Source organism: Podarcis vaucheri (genome assembly GCF_965113315.1).
Source record: "Podarcis vaucheri genome assembly, chromosome: 6".
Lineage (NCBI taxonomy): Eukaryota > Metazoa > Chordata > Lepidosauria > Squamata > Lacertidae > Podarcis > Podarcis vaucheri.
Window position 1 is genome coordinate 59,269,172 of NC_138764.1, and position 25,599 is coordinate 59,294,770.

General features: G+C 44.5%; 1 protein-coding gene across 5 annotated transcripts in view; it reads right to left on the bottom strand.

Moving 5' to 3' along the window:
- KIF21B (kinesin family member 21B) overlaps nucleotides 1-25,059 on the bottom strand; it is a 66,273-nt gene extending 41,214 nt beyond the window's left edge. For 3 of the 5 annotated variants that reach the window (XM_082227059.1, XM_082227057.1, XM_082227055.1), the window contains exons 1-2: nucleotides 24,708-25,058; nucleotides 99-321 (exon numbers count right to left, since the gene is read on the bottom strand). In XM_082227059.1, coding sequence (XP_082083185.1) covers nucleotides 99-321; nucleotides 24,708-24,751 — 267 coding nt within the window. In that variant the 5' untranslated portion in view covers nucleotides 24,752-25,058. Of the gene's footprint in view, nucleotides 1-98; nucleotides 322-24,707 lie in introns of all 5 variants that reach the window. The other 2 variants (XM_082227056.1, XM_082227058.1) reach the window with 2 other exon arrangements.
- Between the last annotated feature and the right edge of the window lie 540 nt (nucleotides 25,060-25,599).

Genomic DNA, 25,599 nt, shown 5'->3' on the forward strand with positions numbered 1-25,599 from the left:
CTGTTCCATGCTAAATTAAGATGATAAACCTGAAAAGGCAACAAATACTCTGAACAGCTCCTGGCAGAGACTGTGAAGACGGTAAAGGAGCCACCTACCTGGCCATATGCCAACACAGTCGCGTTGTACCCCTCGAAGCAGCCCTCGATGAGTTTGCTCACACAGGTCATGTAGATTTGTTCCTGCCACGTATCCAGGTCGAAGACAAAGTCGTAGGTAAAGGCTTTGTCCTTTCCCAGGAGCACCTGGGGTTCGCCAGGTGTGACTGATGTGCAGATGTGGCATCCTTCTATCTTCTCCTTTGGCATCTGAGGACGGATCCTGGAGAGAAAATGGAGGGGGAGGAGTGAGGACAAGTTCCCTTTATTTCGCAAGCCAGGGATGGGGAACACTTGTCAGCCAAAAGTCTGATAAACCCTGGTTGTTGACACCTGAGATGTATATACTTAGGACCCATCTTCTTTCTTTGATTGGAAGTTTTTAAACACTGTGCTTTAATTATTGTCACCGACCTGTCAGGGTGACACTGACAGATAAATAACAACGATAATCATAATAATAACAACTCCTTCATGGGCAACCTTCCTGAGGCTGCATATCCATGGTATGAGTGACAAAACTGGGTGTGGTCAGACACACAACTCTCTCCGTCCAGGCAACAAGAGGTATGTGCATCAACCAATTCTGCAGCAACACTAAAGAATTCCTTAGGGAGTGAGATGTCACATCCAGTAGCTATTCCAGGGCACAAACACCACAGAGGATTTGGGGCATATTAAAATTAATATTGATTGATTCCAAGTAAACAGATTCTCATGGTGCATCCCTAGTGTACAAATTCTGAAATATATCATCAACAACACTGTAGTTTAATCTGCATGCTGCCTTTCCACAGTTAAAATCATGCTCAAGGTGGCTTACAACGTGAAATGATTTACATGATTACAAACAAAAGTAGTCATAAACAATAAGGAAAACATATCAAAAAGTACACAACCATAATTGAACAATTTCAGCATAAATCATTATAAGATCTAAAAACAGAGAATGTATTGACTAATTTCCGTGCAAAACAAAACAAAACAAACCTCTAAGCAGTTAACAAAGTGCCATATATAAGCTTGGCACTATGTTAGTAATGTGGACTAGCCAATTTGCTATTTTTTAAAAAAACCCAAAACAGAGTCCTGTGGAACCTGAAAGACTTATCAGCTTTCAGGGGCTACTAGAGACATGAAACGTTAATCTCAGTTGACATGTTATATATAGCTGCACACGGGTGTACACACAGAAGAGGTGCATGCAGAAAGGAGGATTTTTTAACAGAAGGGCTAAAGGCCTTGAAATGCAGGAGGTGCATCTGTTACACTGCTATGCAAAGATCAAAATGTAGACAAGATAGATAGAGTGATTCATGTGTTATCTCAGGGAAGGGGAAATCAGTATTTTCTACCATGGACTCCAGGAAAGGGGGTGTGGGAAAGAGGGGAGAATTAAAACATCCCATCCTGTCCATGGCACTCGGGAGAGCAAAAGGAAACGACACAACAAAAACTGCCTTGCATTCTGGTGCCCAAAAGGGAACAAAGCAGCTCCTTCCTACATCTGCTACTTGCACAGATCCTGCTCAGCTTTGACCATGCGGTGTTTGTGCTCAGAACCAAGGCTCTGGACTTTTGTTTCCTGGAACTTCAAAAGCCAGCACCACACAGAAGCCACTTACAAAATTCAGGGGAGTTTCAAAATCCATTTGTGATATGGAATGGGGTGGGGTGCCAGATCGGGGCGAGGCCTACTGTGCCAAAATAAAATAATGTCAGAAAGTCCTGCTGGGGATCCAAAAGACCTTTGACAAAATGAATCTAATTCAACAGGTTGTGGTCTTTCGAGCTGTTCACTAGGAAGGCTGTAGCTGCTAGGAAATCATCTCCATGATGGGCTGTTAATCATAAAATCAATAATGGCTCAGAGTCAAAGGGCAGCAGGTTGATGAAGGCCGGCTTAGGCTCTGAGGGTGGGGAACATATCCAGTAGGATAAGGCTGTCTCAAAAGGCTGTTTAATGCCCCCCTTTACCTCAACCCACCCCGCCATCCCAGAGCATTCGCCACCCTACACCACCTGCACCTAGAAGAACTGGCAGCTTTGCATTAGAGAGATGGAAGCAGCTAAGCTATTACTCCATGTAACCCAGGCTTAACGAGTCACAAGGTGACTGGTAATAGCACTAACATGACCTGGCAGGTGTCACCCTTCTGAGCTGTTATGTCATAGCTTGGCGAACACAAGAGCGCCACAGGCACAATAGGCTTTATTCATCCAATACAAGGACCTCACAAATCCGCATTAGAAAAGACCCATTGACGGCTCATTCCACTCCAAGCCCTTTGGCCAAGCTGCTGTCCCTTTTTCCTAGCAGGAGGGGGAAATAAACTGGTATTTCACCAACTGGCTAGCTTAACCCTGCTGCATGTGGGCTGGAAGTATTAGACAAAAACGAGGGTCACGCCAGGACTTGCTTTAACACCCTTGCTGTGGAGCCATCTGCCATTACCTCTTCATTAAGAAATGGTGAGGAGATGCGGTGGGATTTAAAGGTCTTCTAAGCATTGCCCACAAGAGGGTGTTGGGGCCTCAGCCTCAACCGAATCTCAATCATGTACATGCAGACGGCTCTCTCAGCTTCAGGGTCTGACACAAAACCCCAAAGGGTGTCTTCCAAAGACTTCAAAATCCACTTGTTAGCAGTCAATAGGAATTAGAAAAGGCCAGAATTAGAGAGGTATCTCATTGTCATAGGAAGCTGACTGACTGTGACTGACAGTGGCCCTCCAGGATATTGGGCAGGAGCCTTTCCCAGCCCTAGCTGGAGACACCAGGGATTGAACCTGGGACCCTCTGCATGCTAAGCATGAGTTCTACCACTGAGCTACAACACTTCCATGAAGATCAAGCGAGGAAAGCTTTGCACTAAGCTCGTTGCCTGGCCCACAGCAACTGAAGTTATCCAAGCCCAACTTCAAAAAGCAACCTCTCATTGGCAAAGGTAGGCACCTGACTGACAAATAATCAGCTGCTTTGAGTGACGGGGCAGATGACAATGGATAGCACCCCATCACTGGAAGTGTCACTCTAAACTTTTGAGTCCTGCAATTATCAGCTCACCTTTCATTCAGTCTTGCAACTGTGTACCAACAAAACAAACACATAGTATATGGTTGTTAGGCAGAAGCACTGTCTGCTTCGCCAGAGAAGAATTCTTGGCAATGTCATATTCCTGACCTATAAAACTAGAATGCATGAAACCAAAACCCAGATGAGCCGTCCTGGCAGCAATTGCTTTTTTGACCTTTTAGCACCCGAATCATCAAGCGATGCATCATCTATCATCTCTTGAAATTGCTGATGCTAACAAGCCACTTCCTCTGTTCCGAATAATTATTTATTTCTAAAGAAGCTTGATTTCCATTATTATTATTATTATTATTATTATTATTATTATTATTATTATTATTATTATATAATGGCAAATTTTCATTTTGGTATTTCCACCAACAGAGACACTCTTTGAACAACTGGGTGAGAGACATGGATATAGCATCTTCAGTGAGATGCTATTTGTGCAAACCTGTGTTCAGCCTCCTCTCCTCAGAGCCAGGTAAGTTGCCAAGAACACCAGATCTGATGCTTTGTGGAAGAGGCATACATTGCCATCTGGGGCTCTAGTCAAGCCCATGAGTGTGGTGGCATCAGGTATGTCTGACACTGAGAGTCACAAGACTGCAACCTCTAGCGAGAGGTTTACCATGTGCCAGCAAGGCCACGTCCACTTTGCAAAGGACGTTCAGAAACGGTGGGGCTGCTCCCTTGGGTAGGCTACATATGAGCCTTTCTGTGCCTCCAGGATGGAAAAGCAGCAGCCCCCATGACATGATTGCCATGACAACCGAGTCTCGGCAGCAGCAGGAGGGAATAAGACAACCCAAAAAGGGAACACACACTGACACACTATACAAAACACCACTCGGGCAGTTTCTCCAGTGGCCCCGACACACACACAATGGCCTGGCTGTTTAGCTCCATCAGCAAAAGCCAACATTTATAGAGAGGGGAACCAATTGGGCTGGCATCCAAAGCACAAATGGGCTCTAGTCTTAAGAGTGAAAGCCACAGCCCTGAGGCCAAGAAGGAGCTTTCCCCCTTCCCCACCTCCTTGGCAGCCTCGCTACATAGAAATGTCTGATCCAGGAAGATTCCCCACAGAGAGGATTCTGTCCTCTTATTTCCCTGTCAGCCCAGACTCTGTCCTAATCTTGTTTTTGACAGCAGAATGCATCCTAAAACTATCCCTGCTAAAAACTGAGATCAGATTCTTTCTCACATACGGCTAGTACAGCGCTGTGCCTAGCAACTGCCCGCCAGTAATGAACAGCCTGAGTTGTGAGTGAGTTTATTAAGAGCTTCGGCTCACTGTTTCATGATCCACCATGGAGGACGTCTCCCTTCCTTTGCTTTCCAGTCAGATCAGAGGGTTTTCTTGCATTGGTCAGAACAGATAGGATAACTTGGGGACTCTTGTTATCAACATAAGCTGCTCATTTCCCTGTTTTATTCTGCAGCTGTTGAGAACTAGAAACTTAGGAAGCAGAGAAGCACAGTCTAGAACAATTTCAAAGTTAAGTACCTAATTGACATGGATAGAAAGCCCAAGTAATTGGAGAAAAGCCTGAGCCTATCAGACTCAATCAGCAAATGCTTTTTCTTGCTACTCAGCTTGAGAGAGACCATTAGCTCTTCTGTAAGAGCATTAGTGCTATCCTGAAAGTGCCTGTAGGAAGCCATTTCTGACTTCATCAAAGAAATGGGTAGTGGAAGTACCGAGAGAGAGCCCGGACTTTCAAGCACTTTTGCTAAGAGCATACGTAATGAAGGAAGAGTCTAGAAAAAGCACGGGTTGCATCATGCCAGAGCAATGAATATAGCTCAGTAGACCATGTGCTTTTATTTCCCCTCTCCATCACACCTTCCCCTCCTCTCATCACAAAGCACACAGAGAGAGAGAGTGAAACAGAAGGAAACCAATCCACACTATGGAGGATAATGACACAGGGAGTTCTGCTGACCATGCTTCTCTTGATATATCTGCAATACAAAATCTAGCTAATGTTCAACTTTATGGGAACGAAAATTAGACCTTTCAGTGGCAGACATAGCTATGTACAGGGAATGCCAAAGCATACTTTTGGAGATTTTTCAGTGTGTTTGTGAATTTCCATCTAGCCTGAAGTCACTAATTCCTTATTTGGTAAGAGTCAGCCTTATCTTTTATCACTTTTCAGGGAACCAAGCGCTTTTCAACAAGGCATTATGCTGATATAGCAGTCAGCAAGCAAGGAAGACTTTGTTAATAAACCATACAGTACTAACTTTCAGGACTGCAATTTAAACATAAATTAGAAACCTCTCTCCTCCCATGAGTAGGTACAGTGGTGCCTTGCAAGACGAAATTAATTCGTTCCGCAAGTTTTTTCGTCTAGCGAATTTTTCGTCTTGCGAAGCACGGTGTCGGAAAAGTTTTGGAAAAGCTTCAAAAATCACCAAAAACTTCAAAAAAGGCTACCACACTGCGTTCTATGAGTTGCTCCTCGAAGTCAAGTCGCAACTTATTAACGCTGTTAAGAAAAAGGAAACAAACTTGCAAGACGTTTTCGTCTTGCGTAGCAAGCCCATAGGGAAATTCATCTTGCGAAGCAGCTCAAAAACCACAAAGCCCTTTCATCTAGCGAGTTTTTCGTCTTGCGAGGCATTCGTCTTGCGGGGCACCACTGTACCTGGTAGGGTACTCTATATGTTCTTAGCATGTCTCCATGCAAGTAGTAGGAGGAGTTTTGATATGCTCCAGCAGCTATTACTCTGTGAAGAAAACAATCCCACATTTCCAGCTGTATCAAATAACTAGGATTGAAAGAGACAATTTCCTACATCAAGCCACCAGGCTTAAGCAAACAATTAAGAAACATGTTTCCCATAAAAGTCAGGTGGCGATCTGTTTTAATTTTTGTGTGGTTTTTATTGCATTGTAATACATGCAGACTATACATGTAGACTGCTTTGATGTTATGAAATTGCAGTGTACAATTTTTTATTATTATGAATGGATAAATATTTTGGACTTCGCCCAAATGAGGGAAGCCTTTCCATTAGCAGCAAGAATAAAAGACATTCTCCTCATTAAAACCGGCTGTAGAAAATCGGCATCATTTTGCCATTACCGGCCTGCAGACGTCTACAACCACTACTCCGAAAGGCAGGCCCCTGGACAGGGCAGAATAAGGCAAGACTTTATGAAGGGATTCAAATTTCAAACAGAAACAAATGTACACAGCTGGGGGGAGGGGGGGAGCTGGATACAAAAGAAGGAAATTAGTGTTTTGTTTTGAATTACCCCTGCCAGTATTACACTAGGGGGCTTGTTGGAGGCCTCTGCTTATGGACGTCCTTGAAGGCCGAATAATACTAACCCTGATCGATCCTATACAGTGGTACCTTGGTTTACAAACTTAATCCATTCTAGAAGTCCCTTCTTAAACCAAAGCGTTCTTAAACCAAGGCATGCTTTCCTATAGCAGCCGGGGACTCAATTTACAAATGGAACACACTCAACAGGAAGCAAAACATGTTCTGCTTCCAAGGCAAAGTTCACAAACCAAAACACCTACTTCCGGGTTTGCAGCATTCTTAATCCAAGTTGTTCACTAAACTGCTCTTAAACCAAGGTACCACTGTACTGGCACTGCCTTATGGGACAGAAGGCCTCAGAAGATCTCTCTTTCAGGATATTTTCAAAACCTTAGGGAAAGACATTGATTTACAGTGGTACCTCGCAAGACGAATGCCTCGCAAGACGAAAAACTCGCTAGACGAAAGGTTTTTCCGTTTTCGATTTGCCTCGCAAGACGAATTTCCCTATGGGCTTGCTTCGCAAGACGAAAACTTTTCGCGACTTTGTTTCCTATGGGAAACCATGCATCGCAAGACGAAAAATTCGCTAGACGACAAAACTTGCGGAATGAATTAATTTCGTCTTGCGAGGCACCACTGTATATGGATTCAGCAATCTACTTTCCACAGGGCATTATACTCACAAATGCTTCTAATTAACACAGACTATAAAAAGCGGAGAAATTCTGAAGTAGGCACTCAGGGCAGCTTCTGCAATCTATAAAGCAGCTCACATTCAGTGGTACAGTTAGGTAACTTGGGACTTGGGACTTAAAAGTCTTATGGGGTGGGGGTTGCCCCTCTTTAGATGGATTTGTGAATTACTTCACTTACTTCAAACTGTGGTAAGCCAGTCCTGCTGTATTTGGAACAGACCCCTGGACTTTTCTGCACTGCCATCGCCAGGGCTCCCACTCCCAACTTCAAATACAGTGTCTGAGTTACCATTATCAAATGCACCAGTTGCATGCAGAACCACATTTGTATCATTTGTACGAATTGGAACAGAATTCCCCCAAAGGGGAATGCCACTCCCCGGTGTCACACTTCATGTCAAATGTAAGGACAAATTGTGATATAAGGGACAGCTGGAGTCAGAACAGCTAATATTATTGAATCACTGTACATTTCCAAATCTTTGCCTGGATTAGTCAAGGCTATGAAGTACTCTCCTAAGGATACTAAAATACAGATTATACAGCAAGACAACAGATTCACTGCAACTCATAAGAGAACCATACACTTCAAGAACCAGCCAGGTCCTTTAAACAAATGCTCCATCTTCCCTGGGCATAATTCAACATGTAAGAAGATCAAGGAAGAGGCTATTTAAGCCATAATGTCCATGACCAGGGGACTATTACCATGAAATATAGATTAGACAAGGCACAAATGATGAGGCTTCAGGGTCCCATTTATCATGGGAAGAGCTATTATCATCCCAAATGTAGGCTGGGAAACAGGAATGGCAGATACTAGCATAATCTGGGATGGTTGCATAAGAGGCATAGCCTGTCTTGCTTCTAGTGCTAGACTTCTGAATTTTGTTCTTCCACTGGATAGGGCTACATTAAAGGTTTTCCACACATCAGTATTGGCCTATATTTACTTTATTAGGTAACTGGACCTGGAGCATCTATGCCATGAACCCCCAAACTCGGCCCTCCAGCTGTTTTGGGACTACAACTCCCATCATCCCTAGCTAACAGGACCAGTGGTCAGGGATGATGGGAGTTGTAGTCCCAAAACAGCTGGAGGGCTGAGTTTGGGGTTGCCTGATCTATGCTAACAATGTTTAGAAATGACTGGACAACTCAAGAGTGTCTTTACAAGGGACATTCTCTTATAAGAGAGCAAAATTTTCTTGCATGGCCATATTTCTTAAAATTGCCAATGTGTCTCTCTGACTTCAGTTTTCTTCCCCCCCACCCAACCCGATCCTCTTAATCCATTCTGCCTTGTACCATGAAGACAACTCTTCCAGAAAAGTCTGTTTCCAATCTTGTTTATATTATGATCTTTGAAGCGGACATGCCCATTGCTCTTACTCTTCACAATGAGTTTTGATCAGCTTGCATTTTTAATGCAAACAGCTGCTGAATCATGTCACCCAAGCGATACAAATTGAGCAAAATGGCAAAAACTAGCACCATTTGCAAATGATTTTGCTTCTTGCAACCATTAAGAAGGGAAGGAGTTATACAAAGCACTGAAGCACCTTTTCCTGATCACTGAAAGTTCTGCAAAGCCCCCATGCAAAGCTCCTAGACATTCACGGTGTACTGCCAAACAGTTTCAAGCCTTGAGAAAAAGGTATTTGCATTTTTTGAGCCGAGATCCTCAGGATGTTGAATTCTGTGCTCAGTACAAATTTCAGAACTGACCTAGCTCTATGTCATTTCATTTTGATGTACCTAAACACACAATGTTTGCAATGGAAACATACATGTAGCATAAACTCCAGAAACTTAACTACATGTTGGTGCTAAAATGCTTTTCCATATATTTATATTTAAAATATTGAAATATATAGAAAATATGTTTTTAAAACTGCTTCCATGAAAATAGCTAGCAAGTGATAAATGAATAGGTACTTTGGTGCTGATTTAAAAATTGAGTTTAATGGATTTCTCAGGATTTATTTGTTTTTAAAGGGCCACTCAGGGGAACTGGACTTTCTCCCTCTCCACCCACAGGGCTATGTCATGGTCAACAGTATGGATTGTAATCGATTGCCGTTCCACTTGTAGCTCGCAGCAGAAGAGCAATGCTTAGTAGCTCTAAGAACTCCCAGTCTGGAAGCAACCCTGGGTTACAACATGCTTAACCTCTACACATGTCTGCAATTGCAAGGGGAAGACTGTCCCCATTTAACAGGAACAGAAATTGCACAACATTCACAGCACCACTGCCTCCTCGCTTATACCTCCCAGGAGAGGGCATCTGGGTTAGATTTGCATGTAAAACTCCTCTTTGCACACACCAAGTCCCAGGCCTGTCCTTAGTTTCATGTAACAACGCAGAATATTTTGACAGCATCTGGTACAGGATACTCCCTCAGAGCCCAGGAGGTCAGATCAACCATGAAGAAAGAGCTAGGGAATAAATAGCCAAGCTTTCCTGTTCTCTGCAACCCCAAAACCTGCTGGGGAGGAAAGCCACTTCTCTTCCACAGACAACTACAAAGAACTGTGTTAAAAATATCCTGCCCCTCCCCTTAATAGTTTTGCCCCTGTACTTCTCAGGACAAAGGCCCTGTTCATGGAAGGATTTATGTACTCAGTAAAATACCACTTAGATTCTGAGTAGTGAACAGTATTCTCTAGCCTTAAGAATGTTCAAAGTATTTTACAGAGAGAGAGAGAGAGAGAGAGAGAGAAAGAGAAAGAGAGAGAGAGAGAGAGAGAGAGAGAGAGAGAGAGACAGACAGACAGACAGACAGACAGACAATTTCTCAGTCATTTTAGTACATATGTTAAACAACATGTATTACATGAATTCTCTAGGCTGAAGTTGATAATATATCTTCAGAGTGCAGTGCCACAGCTACAAGCAAGAGCAGTTAAGACTGATATCAGCATCTTTACTCAAACCAACATTACTGGAAAAACTACCACCTACTGCAAATATGGGTAACAGTAAGCAAACCATTCATTTACCCCTAACAACTCATTTTGTTTAATAAGAAGCTATGGAGGAATAAAGGGATGAACCTTAAATTTCATTCTTTTCCTTAATTCAGGAGCAACCTTTTAGACCTTAGGGCCACATTCATACTCTGTCAGCTCTCTGTGGGCCAACAGTAAATGTGCTTGATGTCTAAGATATTTGTCAGTTAAAACAAGATGTCTTGACAAATGTCTCAACGGATCGTAGGATGTGGAAGCCTAGCAATGTTTTCCCATTCCCATTTACATATTCAAATATTGCTGCAACAGAGTGAAGAAGGGAATTGATTTTAATTTGGCATTTGCACTTTTTCACTCTAGAAAACACCTTAGGCATTTCCTCTATTCTTTGACTGGCTCTCATAGACCATCAGAAGATGTATTGTGGACCACATTCTGCTACCACAGAATGTAGTAGAAAACAACAAAAGTCCTGTATTTCAGATTTTGCAGCTCCTAAAGGTCTAAATTACAAATATGCAGGAAATCAGAAATTGGATCCCACAATGTGTGTGCCTGCTTTTATTGAAATGCAGCTGGGAGAAATTGCCCTTTTTTCTGAGCCACAACTGGGATGGGGTGGGGAAAACAGGATTTTGATTAGGAAAAGCGTTAAGTATCACTTACTAGTGATCATAAAACCAAAAACAAAACCCTAACAACCCTCACCCCCAGGTGAGTAACAACTTTTTTAAAAAAGAAAATGAATTGGAAGTTCTAATTATTATTGCCTCATGATGTGCTGTTTGGTCTTACACACCTCTTATTTTTGAACAGCTCTATCTGCCTCACCTGACTATTCACAAATTGGTATATGAAAGTAGGACTTGCTGGCCCAGCAGCATTTACTGCACATACTAAACAACATATCACCCTCCCCAGACACTGAGATCTCAACCAGAGGCCCTCTTGTGTTCACACACCCACACATCCACACACCCTAGGTCTGTGAGGTGGTACCCAGAGACAAGGCCTTTTGTGTGGCGACTTTTTGAGGCTTTTGGGGACCCCCAAAAGATTTATGCAGTTCAAGTGGTCTTCCCTCAAGTAATTTTTGTCCCATTTGCTGGACTGGATTATGTTGTGGAGGAGAGGAATGAGTTTTATTGTTTTGAAGTGTACTGGTAACACTTATTTTAGTGTTGTTTTATTGTTGCAAAGCACTTTGGAGAGTCTTCGTCCAGAAAAGCAACACAGAAATGTTTTAAAATAAATAATACCAAAATAACTAAACTGGGATAAATTGTGCACCACCATGCTGCTAAAAGCTTTTATGTCTGGGACAAATGCCCTGGTGTGTCATCACAATGCCAGGGTGAAAGGGCATTCTGTGTAGAGCAGGGGTGCCCAAACTTTTTTCAAAGAGGACCAGATTTGATGAAGTAAATATGAGTGAGGGCTGAGCATTTTTTAGGATTTAAGTTGTTGAACTTTTTTTTTTACCCCAAAGTTGTTGTGGTTTTTTTTAGGATTTTACCCCTGGACATATACTGCCATGGGGGCCAGATTAAATTGACCACTGGGCCCCCCGAAATAGACTTTGGACATTCCTAGTATAGAGGAATTCACCGATCTTAAGTGCTTAAGCATGTTTTTAAAAGGTCCACTTTGTTTTTAATGGAACCCACCTTGTTCATGGAAAAGCACAAGAACTCTGTGGTGCAATCCTGTTCATGTATAGGCAGAAGTAAGCCCCACTGAGTTCAACAGGACTATGTTTCAAGTAAGTGTGTGTAGGACTGCAGCCTAGAAGTCTGACATAACTTTCACTGTGCAGAAAACATGACAAGAGGAATCACCCAGAGACCAGAATGGTAACTGTCATCAATCCATTCCCTTTATTTGTATCACATGTTCAGAGCCCTCAAGGCGAGATTTAGCACAAAGAAAAGCAGAACTGTCTGAAGCTCAGCCCAGGCAGGAACTAACCTCATAACTCTCACCACTGGAACTCACACTCTTCAAACATGACAGTCCCATTTGCATAGGGGCCAGAAAAATTAGACTAAGCGGATGGGGAGGTAGCTTTGTGAATGTGATGCTAGTCAACAGCATTCTGGTTCCTACAGAAAGAAGCTTGCCAGATGGGAAAAGAGACTAGAGCCCTGCTTGAAGCATGATGCTTGAAGAGGGAACAGAAACATGAATGGGAGTGAGGGGCAGTGCGTGCCAGCTTCCTCACACACATCCTTGCATGGGGCAGCAGCACCCTCTCCACCACTGACCTTCTTGCATTGAACTGGAATGTCTGAAGTGGGGTGCTAAGCACATTTTCCATGATAAGAAGCTTCCTCACAACCAGGGTCCCAGTAACATCACAGGGCTCCTAATAATTGGGAGGCTTGAGACCTTCCCAGGCAAGGCAAGAAGGACAAGGGTGGAATGGACAGGAATGTTGGGGTGTGGATGGCATGGACATCTCCCTGGTTGTGTTGCCATGCCCTGTTCAGGTATAAAGTCTGAAACAAGTCTTCAGTTCTCCAGGACAGAAGCTGGAGAGGCAAGAAGGAAAAGTGAGGGAGACCCGATCCAAATTACCATATTCTGCACTGCTACAAATAGGTAATGCAGCCTGAGCCATGCAGCAATAGACCATGCAGAAATAGAGGAATGGCAGGAATATATACCCAACCCAGGGGCTCATAGGAATCTTTGAAGGGGGAATCAAAGTCAGACACTGAAAGGGGGAAGCAGGCTTATTTCTCACTCACACACACAAAAGATAAGAAAAGTGCTTGTTCATTTTGCCTCATATTTCAGGTTCTACAAATGCTAGAAACTGACATTAAAAAAGAAAACTGCAGAGCTAAAGTTTTAGCCATTCAGAGGGGCCATTCAGGGGGGCAACTTCTTCCCTTTGCCCTCCTTGTGGACCCCAATGACACTCCCCCCATCTTTTGTGTTGCAAATGAGGCAGAATTATTGTTTCAGAAAGCATTTGGAGGAGCTTTATTTTAGTGTATGCTGAATTTTAACGATTTTAATTCTGTGATTCTTATTACTATTTGTTTTGCATTTGGGGGGGTTCCAAAAACACCCTGCTGAGTACAGATCTGTATAACAACTTAGAAAGAAATGAAAAGCTAGAGATGTGTATCATTGTATCAGAATGAATGAAACATTGAACCAAACTGTTTATTTATGAACCAATGTACTTCTAGGCCGATTACAAAGTAAAAAAGCATCATACAATGATACAAGCATTAGAGCATCAGATAAACAGTTGAGAGTTTAATCTCATTTGTTTTGAAATGAAAGCACATTTCCCATTGTTCCCATTCATTTTTCTAGTGGCAGCAGACCTGATCTCTGCAGCCATTCCTGGCTACCACAGCCCAGAACACGGCACCCCAATTCCTTCTCTTGTTACATACTTTCTCACAGATCCATATTCCTACCTATTCCTAATGGCAATCCAATGGCCAGTCCCACCTGCCATTCAAGAACAGCAGCATCAGCTCTGCTGGTTACTGCATGAAAGTTCCAGAGCAGAGCACACAAGCCGGCTGTCCTTTGCTAGCTCCTACTGTGTCTTTCTTGCGTGGATGGATTCAGTGATGCCAAATGAAATCTTGTTGACATGACATCAGACCTTCCAAAACCCTAGGAAGAAAGGCCCCATTTGTGCCAAGAATTAGCCAATAGCAGCATTTGCATCCCTTCACACGGGGTAAGTACTGTATTAGACAGCGCCATCCCCTTGGCAATGCTTACGCCAACTGACAGCTTTGTAGCCAAGGCAATAATATGCCTCCCAAGCCAGAGAAATAATGTCTCATCCAAGAAGCTACCATGATAAGACTCCTCCATTCAGGATTGTCATCCCCTCCAAACTATCCTTTGCATACCTGACAAGCATGCAAGTGTAGATCCCACATACATTATGGCACACTTGAGATGCTCCAGCAGCAGTGTGGAGAGATGTTTCTCCATGGCTTCATTCCAATGCACTGCTATAATGTTTTAAAGGTCTGGCACCACTAGTTCCCACTGAACTTAGGTGGTTCCTTCAGATTGCTATGATGCTGTAGTACCAAAGTGGGTTCCAGGTGGGCAGCTCTGGCCATCCAGAGGAGGACAGTTCTTGTACTGCTCCCTCATACCATACATATGCACTGGAAGGGTTCAACTTGCCTCTCATCCAAAACATGGAGGTATTTACAGCCTCTTCCATATGACAGCTACAAAATGCTTTGCAAAGATCTGATCCCTCGGTTTCTTTGTTCCAATTCAGCTCCCATCCTGTGCAGGTTCCATCTTTACAAGCAATGTTTTAAATGTGCTTTTGAGCCTCATTCACTATTTCTGCTGCATGTTGTTAACACGATCACAGAATCATAGAACTGCCGAGCTGGAAGGCACCCACAAGGATCATCTAGTCCAACTCTCACAATGAAGGAATCGCAGCTGAAAAATCCCTGACAGGTGGCCATCCAACTTACGTTTAAAAACCTTTTAAAAATCCGCAACTTTCCAAGTTCAGAACATAACAGGAACATCAATGCACACTGCAAAACTGACACCAGCTACAATCAGTTTTACACACCAGTTTAACTCATGGAAACATGAAGAACCTGCTACGCCAGTGTTTCTTAAACTGTGGGCCAGGGACCATCAAACAAGCATTAGCATCACAGCCTATCCCCTGGTCATGCTGCAGCCTTCTGATTGGATGCACCCTAGCAGCAGCTCCCCGCATGTGCAGGGCATGAACATGCCTTGGAGCTGGAGTCAGGTTAAACAGCAGAGGCAAGAGTGAGAGCGTAGCATGCAGATTTGCAATGGAAGAAATCATAGCAAGGGGGAAATAGATAATGTGCCAGGAAAGGAACAGGAAGAAGGGAGGTAAAAGAGTCAAAGTGGCTGTGGGAGGTGAAAAGGAGAAGACCCCGGGAGCAGCTGCTGAGACTTCTGGGTCCTCTGCTTTACACACATGCCCACAAACCACAGCTGGCCTCCTACTGAGCCAGGAAGCCTTTCCCGCCTCCTCTGAGGTGAAGGAGTCAAAGGGGCCACTGAAGGAAGTCAGAGAGACAAAAGTTGAATATTTTAATAAATAATAATAAACTGGGAATAGAGGTGAAGGGGATGCTCACTCTGCCAAGCTGTCAAAGAAGAGGAAGAAGTGAATGTTAAATGGAGCCAGGGAAGAGGAACGAAATAAACTGGCAGTGGAAACAGGGAACAAGTTAGAGTGTGAAAGGAGGATAAATAACAGCAGACAACTAAAGATACTTTTGAGAGAGATGTGCTGGGGTGAAATATAAAATAAAACAAACCCTTCTACACTTAGACCCTCTGGATCAGCAATTCTGCTTAAAATGGGGAGGCTGGATCACAATACTTCCAATCCCTTGACTTAGCTTGAGAGAACTGTGGAACTCTCTGCCACAAGGAAATCACCATGGCAAAGAATTTAGCGAAGAAGGATTAGATATCAGTAGAAAATGATGCAATTAATATTCTCTGCCTCCATCTCTCCCCACTATTTTTCCTGCATCTACTCTGCCATTTTGTTACATCAATTCTGAGCCCTCTCAAGTGGGTCCTCAGAGTAGACAGTTTGAGGACCCCTGTACTAAGTGCTTCCTGTTTCTGATATATCTTTTTATTTCCTGGCCTAAAGCAATCCAATATAATGGACAGCAACAGCTTCTACCTTCCCTGCACCCTGTGGAAACAGACAATTTATACTGATGACACACCTATTTAGGAAGAAACCAGCATTTTCACTCCCTCTCCCCCACTTCCATCTATACCCGCCAATTACATCCTTCACGTCTTCCTGAGGCTTGAATGACATCAGAGTAAATACTGGCAGCGTGGGAGCAAGGAGCTACTGGGAAGCGGGGGGCACACTTTGTGTTCTTTCACCAAGCATAGCGCCATTAACAAGTTGGCAAGCTATCATCTGAAACCAATTCCTATGGAATACTCCTGCTTTTTGCCCCAAAGGGGCTAGTACTGAAAACTTACCATTTCACCCCCGCCCCTTACAAAAAGGAAAAGCCACTAGGCATATGCTGGAGTAAGACATGAGGAGGGAGGGGGCAGTGTTACTAGCAGCAGGGGGCTCCATCTCTTGGAGAGATCAAGGACATGGCATGCTTCAGCAAGAATGTTTACAGAAGTGGCTGAGGTCTGGAGGTTGCAAGGGTTTAAATAAACTTGAGAAATCTACTTCCTCCCCCCAGTTTCACAAGCTCCATTTCCTGGCCCTCCTCAGCTCTGACAAGAGCTCTCAGACACTTCAGGAAGTGCTCCGAGGCCAATCTAATTTTTCTAATTTTTATTTCTTGAAAGCACACATCTCTGGCAATTGGTATGCAACAGGTTTGTTTGTTCTGTTTAGCTCTTTTGCCTAGCAGTTCTAAACCAGGCCCATAGAAACCCTGTGATTCTCAAACCAGTGAAAAACAATGGCACACAATACGCCATCACCGCAGAGCAACCTTAAAACCGGCCACACTAAGTGCTATCATTCAGGTTTACTGATATCACAAGCTTGCATTTTCAGTGGAAACAACCCATCCTGGGTGACTGAGCTGGACTCTACATAGTTATTTGCTGAAACACTAAACAGCCCAGAAGAGACTAGGAGCAATCTTTGCGAAGCCAAGAGCTGAAGAATATGAGCATGCAACAATGGGCGTGGGTAATTTCTGAACTAAGGCGGGCAGAGCCTGCTAGATCATAGTGCAAGCAAGCAGGAAACCCACAAAGTACCGTAATCAGTTTATCTCCTGCAAAGCCACTTTTGACGACAGCCAGAGACTGAGTTTTTATGCTCAGATTATTTCCACCTTCAAAACCAAACCAAGTTAACATAATGCCAGACTTAAAACAGCCTTCATTAAATTGGTCCCAAAAGCTACGCAGACATTCAGAATGACCAGAAATTGCACTGTGGTGTCTGAGATTGGTCTGGAGTGGACATTAGGCAGACTTAAAACTTAATGAAGCACATGTAAACGAATTTAAGCAAATAAGCTTTTAAGACAATCCACAAACAAGATAAATGTGATTATTTTTTAGTCTGCCCAGGGTCTGATGGCCCTTCTTCCTGCTGTGGGTGTCATTTTAAAGCAGTACAAAATGCACTTCTGTACAAAATGACAGTGTTTCTGTTTCAAGCACATTCAGATTGGGGGGTGGGGGGGAAATCCTTGATCAAACTTGTTCTTAAGTATTTAAAAGGGGGTGGAATGGCAAATAATACATACACGAGCTCTACACAACTGATGCAGCACGTATAGATTTAATTTTGCACTCTGGTCCCTGTATGCAAGAAAAGCTGCTCTTAGCTGCTTGAATTAAACTACTGTATCAAAAACCCTGATCTGCAGGAAGATTCTGTGTCATCAGTTAGCAAATGGTGTCAATGGCTTCCCAAGTCAGAAGTAGGCCTGGCCTCCCTAGGGATGTGCAGTTCTCTCAGAAGATACAAACTTAACTCCATTCAGATCCCCCCATTGTTTGTATGTGGGACTTGATTGTTAGGAAGGCAGAACACCATTCCCTCTGTATCCTACCCCTTTTCAGTACAAAGGGCAATGACATGAGAGACTTTTCACTGGTTTTTGGTTTCTCTAGGATTTAGTTTCTCATCCTTTACCTCCACTGTCTCTCTAGTGTATTGCAGTCAATGCTCCCCTAACAACTCCTCCCTTTAAAAAAACACACCAATCTGGCCACGTGCAAATCTGGCATTTCCCATTTAAATCAGTTCCATTGCAAGGTGCCTCTTGGACAGTTCCCCAACCCCCTCTTGTAAACCACTGAAGAAGCTGAAAGGTTTGACATCACATGCTATAGCATTGCAATTAAAGTAAGAACAAAAATCCTTTATTTCTTTCACACATGTCAGTTCCTTGGTTTGAGATGCCATTTCCTAAGCTGCATTGAAGTCTGTAAAAAAAATGAGAGGGCATATAAAACCTCAATCTCTACTGCAAATTCAAAAGAGAGAGAGAAATATATGGGGAATGACTCAGATACAAGCCTGTTTGAAACAGTCCTCATCACACCTAAAGAACCAACAGAGGCAGAAAAGCAGATTTCTTCCACTTTCAAAGAATGTGTCTCTAAGTATTCCACACAGACCTCTCTAAGCCTGCAAGTTGGCATCATAAACTAAAAACGGTTTATTATTTATTTTTTTAAAAAATCATCATGTGAAAAAGATTAAAGAGAAATCTGGATAAACGGATCAGCTGGTAAGGCAAACGGCAACCCATTCTGTTGGAAGCTGGCAGGGAGGCAGACATCGAGAGAAGGATGATCATTACCAATTTTTCTATATATAAAAAAGAAGGCCCCCACATAGAGGTATGTGGTTGCACCACTTGAAAGAAAGTGTTACTGTCCTTGCTGTTTGTTTGAGAAGCTTAAAAAGGCTTCTGCTTGCAGGACACACTCAGTGACAGACAAAAGTAGAACAAAGATAATTATTAGATGTGGAAGAAAATAACACAAGAGGCAACATGGAGTCGCTGAAGGTTAATTGTGCAGCCACTGTCTGGCACAACACCACAGTCCCAGGCTACAAGGGAAAGAACATTTATCCATCACCTGGCATGTCACAACAAGACATGAATGGAGTGGCGTGTAGAGCTCTAGGGGAGGTGGGAGGAAGTGGGGGAGAGAGAGCGTTGTGCAGGCTTCTGCCAGACTAATCTGATATTCTTTTTTGAGAAGATAATTGGTTTTCTGGGCAAAGGAAATGCCATAAAGCATTCGCTGCAGTACCACATCAGCAATTATTAATGAAACTGGAGGATATATATGTACAGTAAGATGGATAAGGAACTGGCTACAGTAAATGGAGAAAGGGTTTTGTTAAAAGGCAGACCTTCAAACCAGAGTGGAGTTAAGGGGTGGAGTTTCTCAGTGATCAATCCAGAAGCCCATTTTTAACCAGTATTTTCATTCAGTTGGCTTCAGTTGGCAAGGAAACTATAAGTGAAATCTGCTGATGATGCAAATTAGAAGATGCTACCGATAAAATGGAGAATCATGAAGCAACAAAGAATTGGCCCACTCCTTAAATATCAAAGCACTGGCATGTGGAGAGTCACTTTTCCATGGGTGTGTCCCACGATGGTGCTGCAACATTTAAAGGGACGCCACACCATGTCTAGGACCAACTGCATCAGAACCAGCTGTATGACAGCTGAAGACAAGGATCCACATGGCTGGCTCTGCCCACACCATAGCAGGCCCAAAAATGTTAAAGCTGCACCAACTAAATGACCTTTTACTCACTAGTCTTATGACTGGTTCACACGAACACAATTTTATTGTGGGATGGAGGGTGAAAATCCACTCTCTGCAGACACTGTGGACAGGTTACAATGACCACAGAGAATGAAAACAACATGCCAATGGAAACTTCTCAGTGCCACAATTCTAATATGATGGCAGCCTGCTGTACAGATCCTCATCTCTGCATAAGGAGTTTCCATGGCCTCACAGGATATCTCTAGAAGTGCTTGGGAAAGGTATGGAGGTTCTCCATTCAATGATGGCTGCCCATGTGATAAGCTACTCTACATTACAGCTCCAGAATGGAAAACTCACCATGGGAATGTGGTTCTCAGCAGCATCCTTATTGGCTACTGTAATGTGTCAGTCCTTCTTTTATATCAGGGTTGAGCAATTTGTGGCCCCTCCAGATGCTTCTGGAGTACAAACTCTCCTCATCCCTGACCACTGACCATGATAGCTAGGGTGGATGGGGGCTGTAGTCCAACATCTAGAGCACCACAGGTTCCCTACCTCTACTCTATAGATATTAAGCAGTGTTTGATCTGCTTCTCAGATGTTACTATGCAACCATCTCCCTTCTGTCTGCTCCATATTCAAGGAGCTGAGCCACATTATCAGAAAGGTCCATCCACTGACTAGTATGCTGGCTGTTTGGCTGTAATAATAAATGTTCATTCAATCAATCAATCCACTGACAGATCTTCTCCATTCCACATGTGTAGGTTGTACTACCCACCGAAGGCTGAGTGATCATCCAGACGCCCTTCTGTTTTTCACCCCACTTCCCACTTACTATTATTATTTATTCACTTTTATTAATTTTTTTATATCACCCTTCATTCAAAAATCAGAGGGTGGTTTAAATATTAAAAATGCAAAAGTACAAGCCTAATAACAGACAATAGCAGTAACCCCACACACAGTTTAAAAGGCCATAGATTGTTTAATTAGCCAAAGGACTGGGAGAAGAGGAATGTTTTTTGTCCAGGTCAATTCATATGTGGAGAGGACAGCTCGAGGTATTGTGGTCCTGAACTGTTTTATAGGTCAAAACCAGCATTTACTACGTATATCCTGCATCCATTGCAAATACTTGTGCATTGCTCAGATGAAGAAGAGTTCCAATGAATTCTCTCAGAATTCTTAGCTCATCGCTCAAGTACATGTAGCCTTGTAGCTGTCCTAAGAGAACAATTTTGCTTTCTGAACATGTTTCTCTAAGTAAGCTAGCACACTGTACATATCGACATCAGAGTGCTTGAATATTGTCAAGAGGAGATCTATGAGTCAATGGATGGAGATGTCAAATTCACTTTCTCAGGAAGGGAGCCCAAGACACCCCTCAAAACTGTCATCTGAACACAGGCCAGATCAGCTTCAAATACAGGGGGAAGGCAATTAAGGTTTCATACTTCCCCAAATATATTCCAAGTCATTCCCTTCTTTCACATTTTTCAGTCACAGTGTGAAGAATGAGCTCAGCTCTTGAGCACAAAGCATTTCTGATGTCTGCTTCAGTGACTGCTAAGAGCTTCTGAAAATCTACCCATCTATATGCATTGTTAGAAGATTAAGAACTGGGCTTTCCTGTGGCCAGTTCCCAATGGGAAGGAGGGAGTGGAGGGAGAAGAAGATGGGAATGGCTGCATTTTCTGTATTGTTTGGGCAGGATGCAGCCTCAATTTGCCCTTAAAATAAACTCATTCCCCTCCCTTTAGTTTCTGAAATGGCCAAAGGCAAAAGAAAAAAAAAAGCAGTTTCTACTGGATTCAGTCAAAACAGAGAGCAGACAAAGCAGGCTACCTTCCGTTTATAAAGAGAAGAATTGCACAGGTGGAACCAGAGAGAGAGGGGCAGATGTCTGTCAAAGGCACAGGCAAGACCCCCACCCATCTCTTCTCTAACTGGCCTTCTCACCTCAGCTCAGTCCCCTTCTCATCTCACCATACTTGCAGTTTGACAAACACTTTCAAATGAAATGAATGATGCCCGATGCCAGTCCTCACGGCCCCCTGCTTAAGCACATTTAACTGAAACAGCACATCTTCTTCCACTGCCTCGTTTCTTTGTTGTCTCCCCAGCGTCAAATTATAGAATGTGTTTAAAAATCTGTCGGAATTATGCAAATTAAGAAGGCTTGCATATATCTGCTTAACTAAGAGCACTTGCAGAGGAGGGGAAAGATAAGCAGCTAAGATGAAAACTGAAGAATGACTTCCTCCTCACCTCAGGAAATCCTGCTGTGTCCCACTTGGCTTGAGAATGCACTCGACACAAGTCTCAGGTTCTCACCGAACCACTAGCAATCTAGGGGGGCCTGTGGCACCTTGAAGAACAGCACTGCTTTTATTGAGGTGTATGTTTTTGTAGACTAAAGCCCAGTTTGTTAGATGCCTGAAGTGAAATCTCAGTTAGGAGGTATATATACACACAAGAGTAAAAATAAGAAAAATGTAAGGTTGGAGTTGAATGGCAATGACAAGGACTTTTTGAAACACATTGCCCTTCAACTGACACCTTACATATTTTTCTCTTTTATGCACATACCTGCCAACTGTGATTTCACTTCATGCATCTTAGGTCCATGAAAACTTCAGTCCATGAAAGCTTATGCCATGATAGATAGATGATAGATAGATAGATAGATAGATAGAAATGTGTTAGTCTTTAACCACAGTACTCTTGGTTAATTTTGCTGCTATAGACTAACCCATGGTCATCCATTTGGAAAGCTAAACCATAAGGTCTAGAAACTTGGGATTGTTGAAAATAAAAGCTGAGTTTCTAAGGAGGAGAAGTGTCTGCACCAAATAAGGAGCCCTGTGCTAGTGTGATGCAAATGTAGACACTTAAATAGTCACAACACTAATAGGTAAAGCCTGTTCCCCATAGAGAAGTACACCTGTCTGGAGCAATAATGCCAAAATCATATGTAAGATCCAGTGCCTCCCCCTACACTCTGAGCAGGGAAAAAGAAGGGTCAATTTTCAGCACCAGGTCTGATGGACTGGAGGTCTGCCCAACTTTCTGTTTCATTATCTACACATACTCAGAGGCTCATCTGCTCGACTGAAAAATGTTCTCCTGTATTCCTGCCACAGAAGAACACTAACTTGGCAAGGAGGAGGTGGTTTTGTAAACTACAGTTCTCTCCTTTGACCTCCCTGCTTAAAACAACCAGATCCTGAGTATCTCAGAGATGCCCTACACACACACACATCCAAAGGTTCTAAGGGTGGAGAGTTCACAAGCCAGGAAAGAGAGGCAGGAAAACCACCCTGTTTTCACAGTCCTCAGGCCAATAAATTAATGGTCTTTGGACAAACCTGGCCAGATGGGAAGTGCTTGTGATCACACAGCAAGAGATTTCAGGATTCCCGCCCATCCATCCTTGCTTCTGTGTACCAATGGTACCCTGCTATGCAAGGAGCAAAACAATACAAGGCTCCATTTCTCAGGCTTTTTAAAAAGGTGCTCTGTCACTTTAGATTCAAAATGAAGAAGCCCAAACAGAAACCATGCTATGTCCAGGTGAGCGTCTCTGCGGTAGTGGCCTCACCCACACTTGGCATGTCTGATCTTAATACAGGGTTTTGCACACAAATGTGCCTCCCACCCTTACAGAGGCAATGAAGGGTTGCCAAAATGGCAGCTCCTGGTATCTGTGCTCAGCATACACTAGTCTGGTGTTCGGATAAATTCTCCCATCACCGTTTCAATTCCATTTGACAAAGACCACTTAACGTCTCCAGATGACAGACTGCATTGGGAACTGAAGGCAATATCCTGAGACAGCCATCGCTAACCCTCCCCACTCTAAAACACAGCTCTCCCTGTGCAGAGCTCATGGACTCCACTGGCCACAGTGCCTCTGTTTCTTTTATTAAAGAGCCTTCAAATGCACAGACACATCCAAAGGGCATACATCTTCAGCGGCAAGAGTCAATACAAAGGAAGAAACCTTGGGCAGTCTGCCACTGCATTAACACCGCCCTTCTCCTGCAGTGGGAAAGCAAATTGCCTGGTTTCAGGTGAACCGAAAGGGGAAGGTTGTACTTGCAATGCAATTATTACTTTCACAAGAAGCAAAATGGCTAGGGAGCGACAGCATTTGGCAAAGTGTGTGAGAGGGGGAGAGAGAAAGAGATGGGTGTGAAGCAGTCCTGCCATTCACAGAAGACACTGCATAGGCAGACTCACCCCACCCCCACCCCAAACGAAAGGATGATGCTCAAAAGATATCAGGCACCTGCATATGGCAGATTAAAGCACAAACTCTGGTTAGAGGGAAAATGAACTGACAGCCAAACAAAACAGATTTCGTTGTTGTTGGAGGGAGATAAGAGCTCAACAAGGGGAAGGAACCAGCCAGCCCGTACGGAAACCTGACAGCAGCGGATTTATCTGAAATATCAATAACGGGGATAAATGGAGTGTGCAAAGAGAGACAGAGGCAGAGACGGGGCTGAAAGGAAAGGCAGCAAAACGCAGAGCAAATGTGCAAAATACAGGATTTCCTTGTCTCTCTTGCTTTGACTTCAGAAAAAAATAGGGAGGGGCAGCTCTAGGTCTCTTCAGGAGACAAATACTCCAAACCTGCTTCTTGCACATTACTTATGGAAGCAGCAGAAAACTGGCTTCCACAGACAGAAACAGGATTTCATTGTAAGAAGAGGTTTGGGTTTAAACTCACAGGGTAAAAGAGGAGAGGCAAAAAGGAGGAGAAAAAAGGACGGTGTGAGGTGCGGCTGCCAAAATATTGATGTGGCTAATCACATGCGCATAAACACAGAGACCGATCAGCCCAGCAATTGAACAGTACAGTCCCCCCACTCCGGGTGACCCTCTGCAGCAGAGACAAAGAGGAACAGGACAATACGGATCGGAGTGTGTATGTGTCACACATGCCCCACAACCGGTAAAGCTCACACGCCCCTGCCTGCAGACGGAGGCGCGCGCCTCTCCCCAAGGATGCCCGTCTAACAGTCCCCCAAACGCGGGTCTGTGTGCCAAGGGCAGGATCACCGCTGTAGGCAAGTCAGCCCAGCCCACGCCGCTTCCAAAAATGCCCATGTCACCTGAGGGAAGACCAATGGCACAAGCTCCCCTCTGCCGTAGGGAGGCTCCCCTCCCCACCCCCGACAGATCGGAATGAATGGACCGGCCTGCAGCGAGCGGCGCGAGGGACACCCTTTGTCTGCGCCCACCTGCGCCGAACGTCTTTCTTTCCCAGCCCGCCCCCGCCCCCCCCGCTCTTTTCTGCCGAGCTCACCTCACGGCCACCTTGACGCTGCAGCTGTCCCCCTGGGCGGCCATGCCTTCCTCCTTCTCGTTCTCTGCCGCCTCCCCGCGCCGCAGCAGAGCGCTGCCCCCCAACCACCATGGGGCCGGGGCCAAGACGAGGCTGAGGCGGCGACTCGGCTAAGAAGAGCGCAAGGCGCGGAGGCCGCCTGGGGCAGGAGAGGGCATGCTGGGCGGCGGCGGCGGCTGCTCTTCCTACGGCCAGCCGCGCTCTCTCGCTTCCTGCCTGGGAGAGGAGGCAGCGGCGGCGGCGGCGGCGGCGCGCAAAGCTACGCAGCGCCCTTCTCCCTCCTGCCCGCCCCGCGGCAGTAGCGGGACTGCTGAGGGAGCCCGCGCGGCAAGCGAGCCTCCAGCTGCCCAGCGCAGGGGGCGGGGAGGGGGAGGGGCGCCGAAAACGTCGCCCCCCCGCCCCTTCCGTCGAGGAAAAAGGTGGGGGAGGGATTCATTCGGATTTGGGGCGGTGGGAGGCGAAAGCCGAGGGGGGGGCGCACTACCATTAGGACTCAGTTCGGAGGTAGGGAGGGACTCGAGAGCGTGCTCTCCATGCAGGCAGGGGTTTAAAAAAACAAAACACCAACCAAAAGTCCTTTAAAGACGGGGCGGGTTTTTAGTGAGGCATAAGCTGCAGCCCCTTTCATCTCTTAAGCGTGTGCAGAGTGCCTTGATCTACCCACAGCCGCCCATGGTGCATTCAAAGAAGAGCCGGAATGAGCTTGGAAGTTGCCACGAATTTCAAGTGTGAGCACATGGATCGTGGGACTGTCCCCCCCGCTAATGTAATATATATGTGTGCGAACCGGGTGCAATGCGGAGTAGGAGGAGTGAAGCTGCAGGACAGAGCTTTTGTGCTCTTAAAAGATATG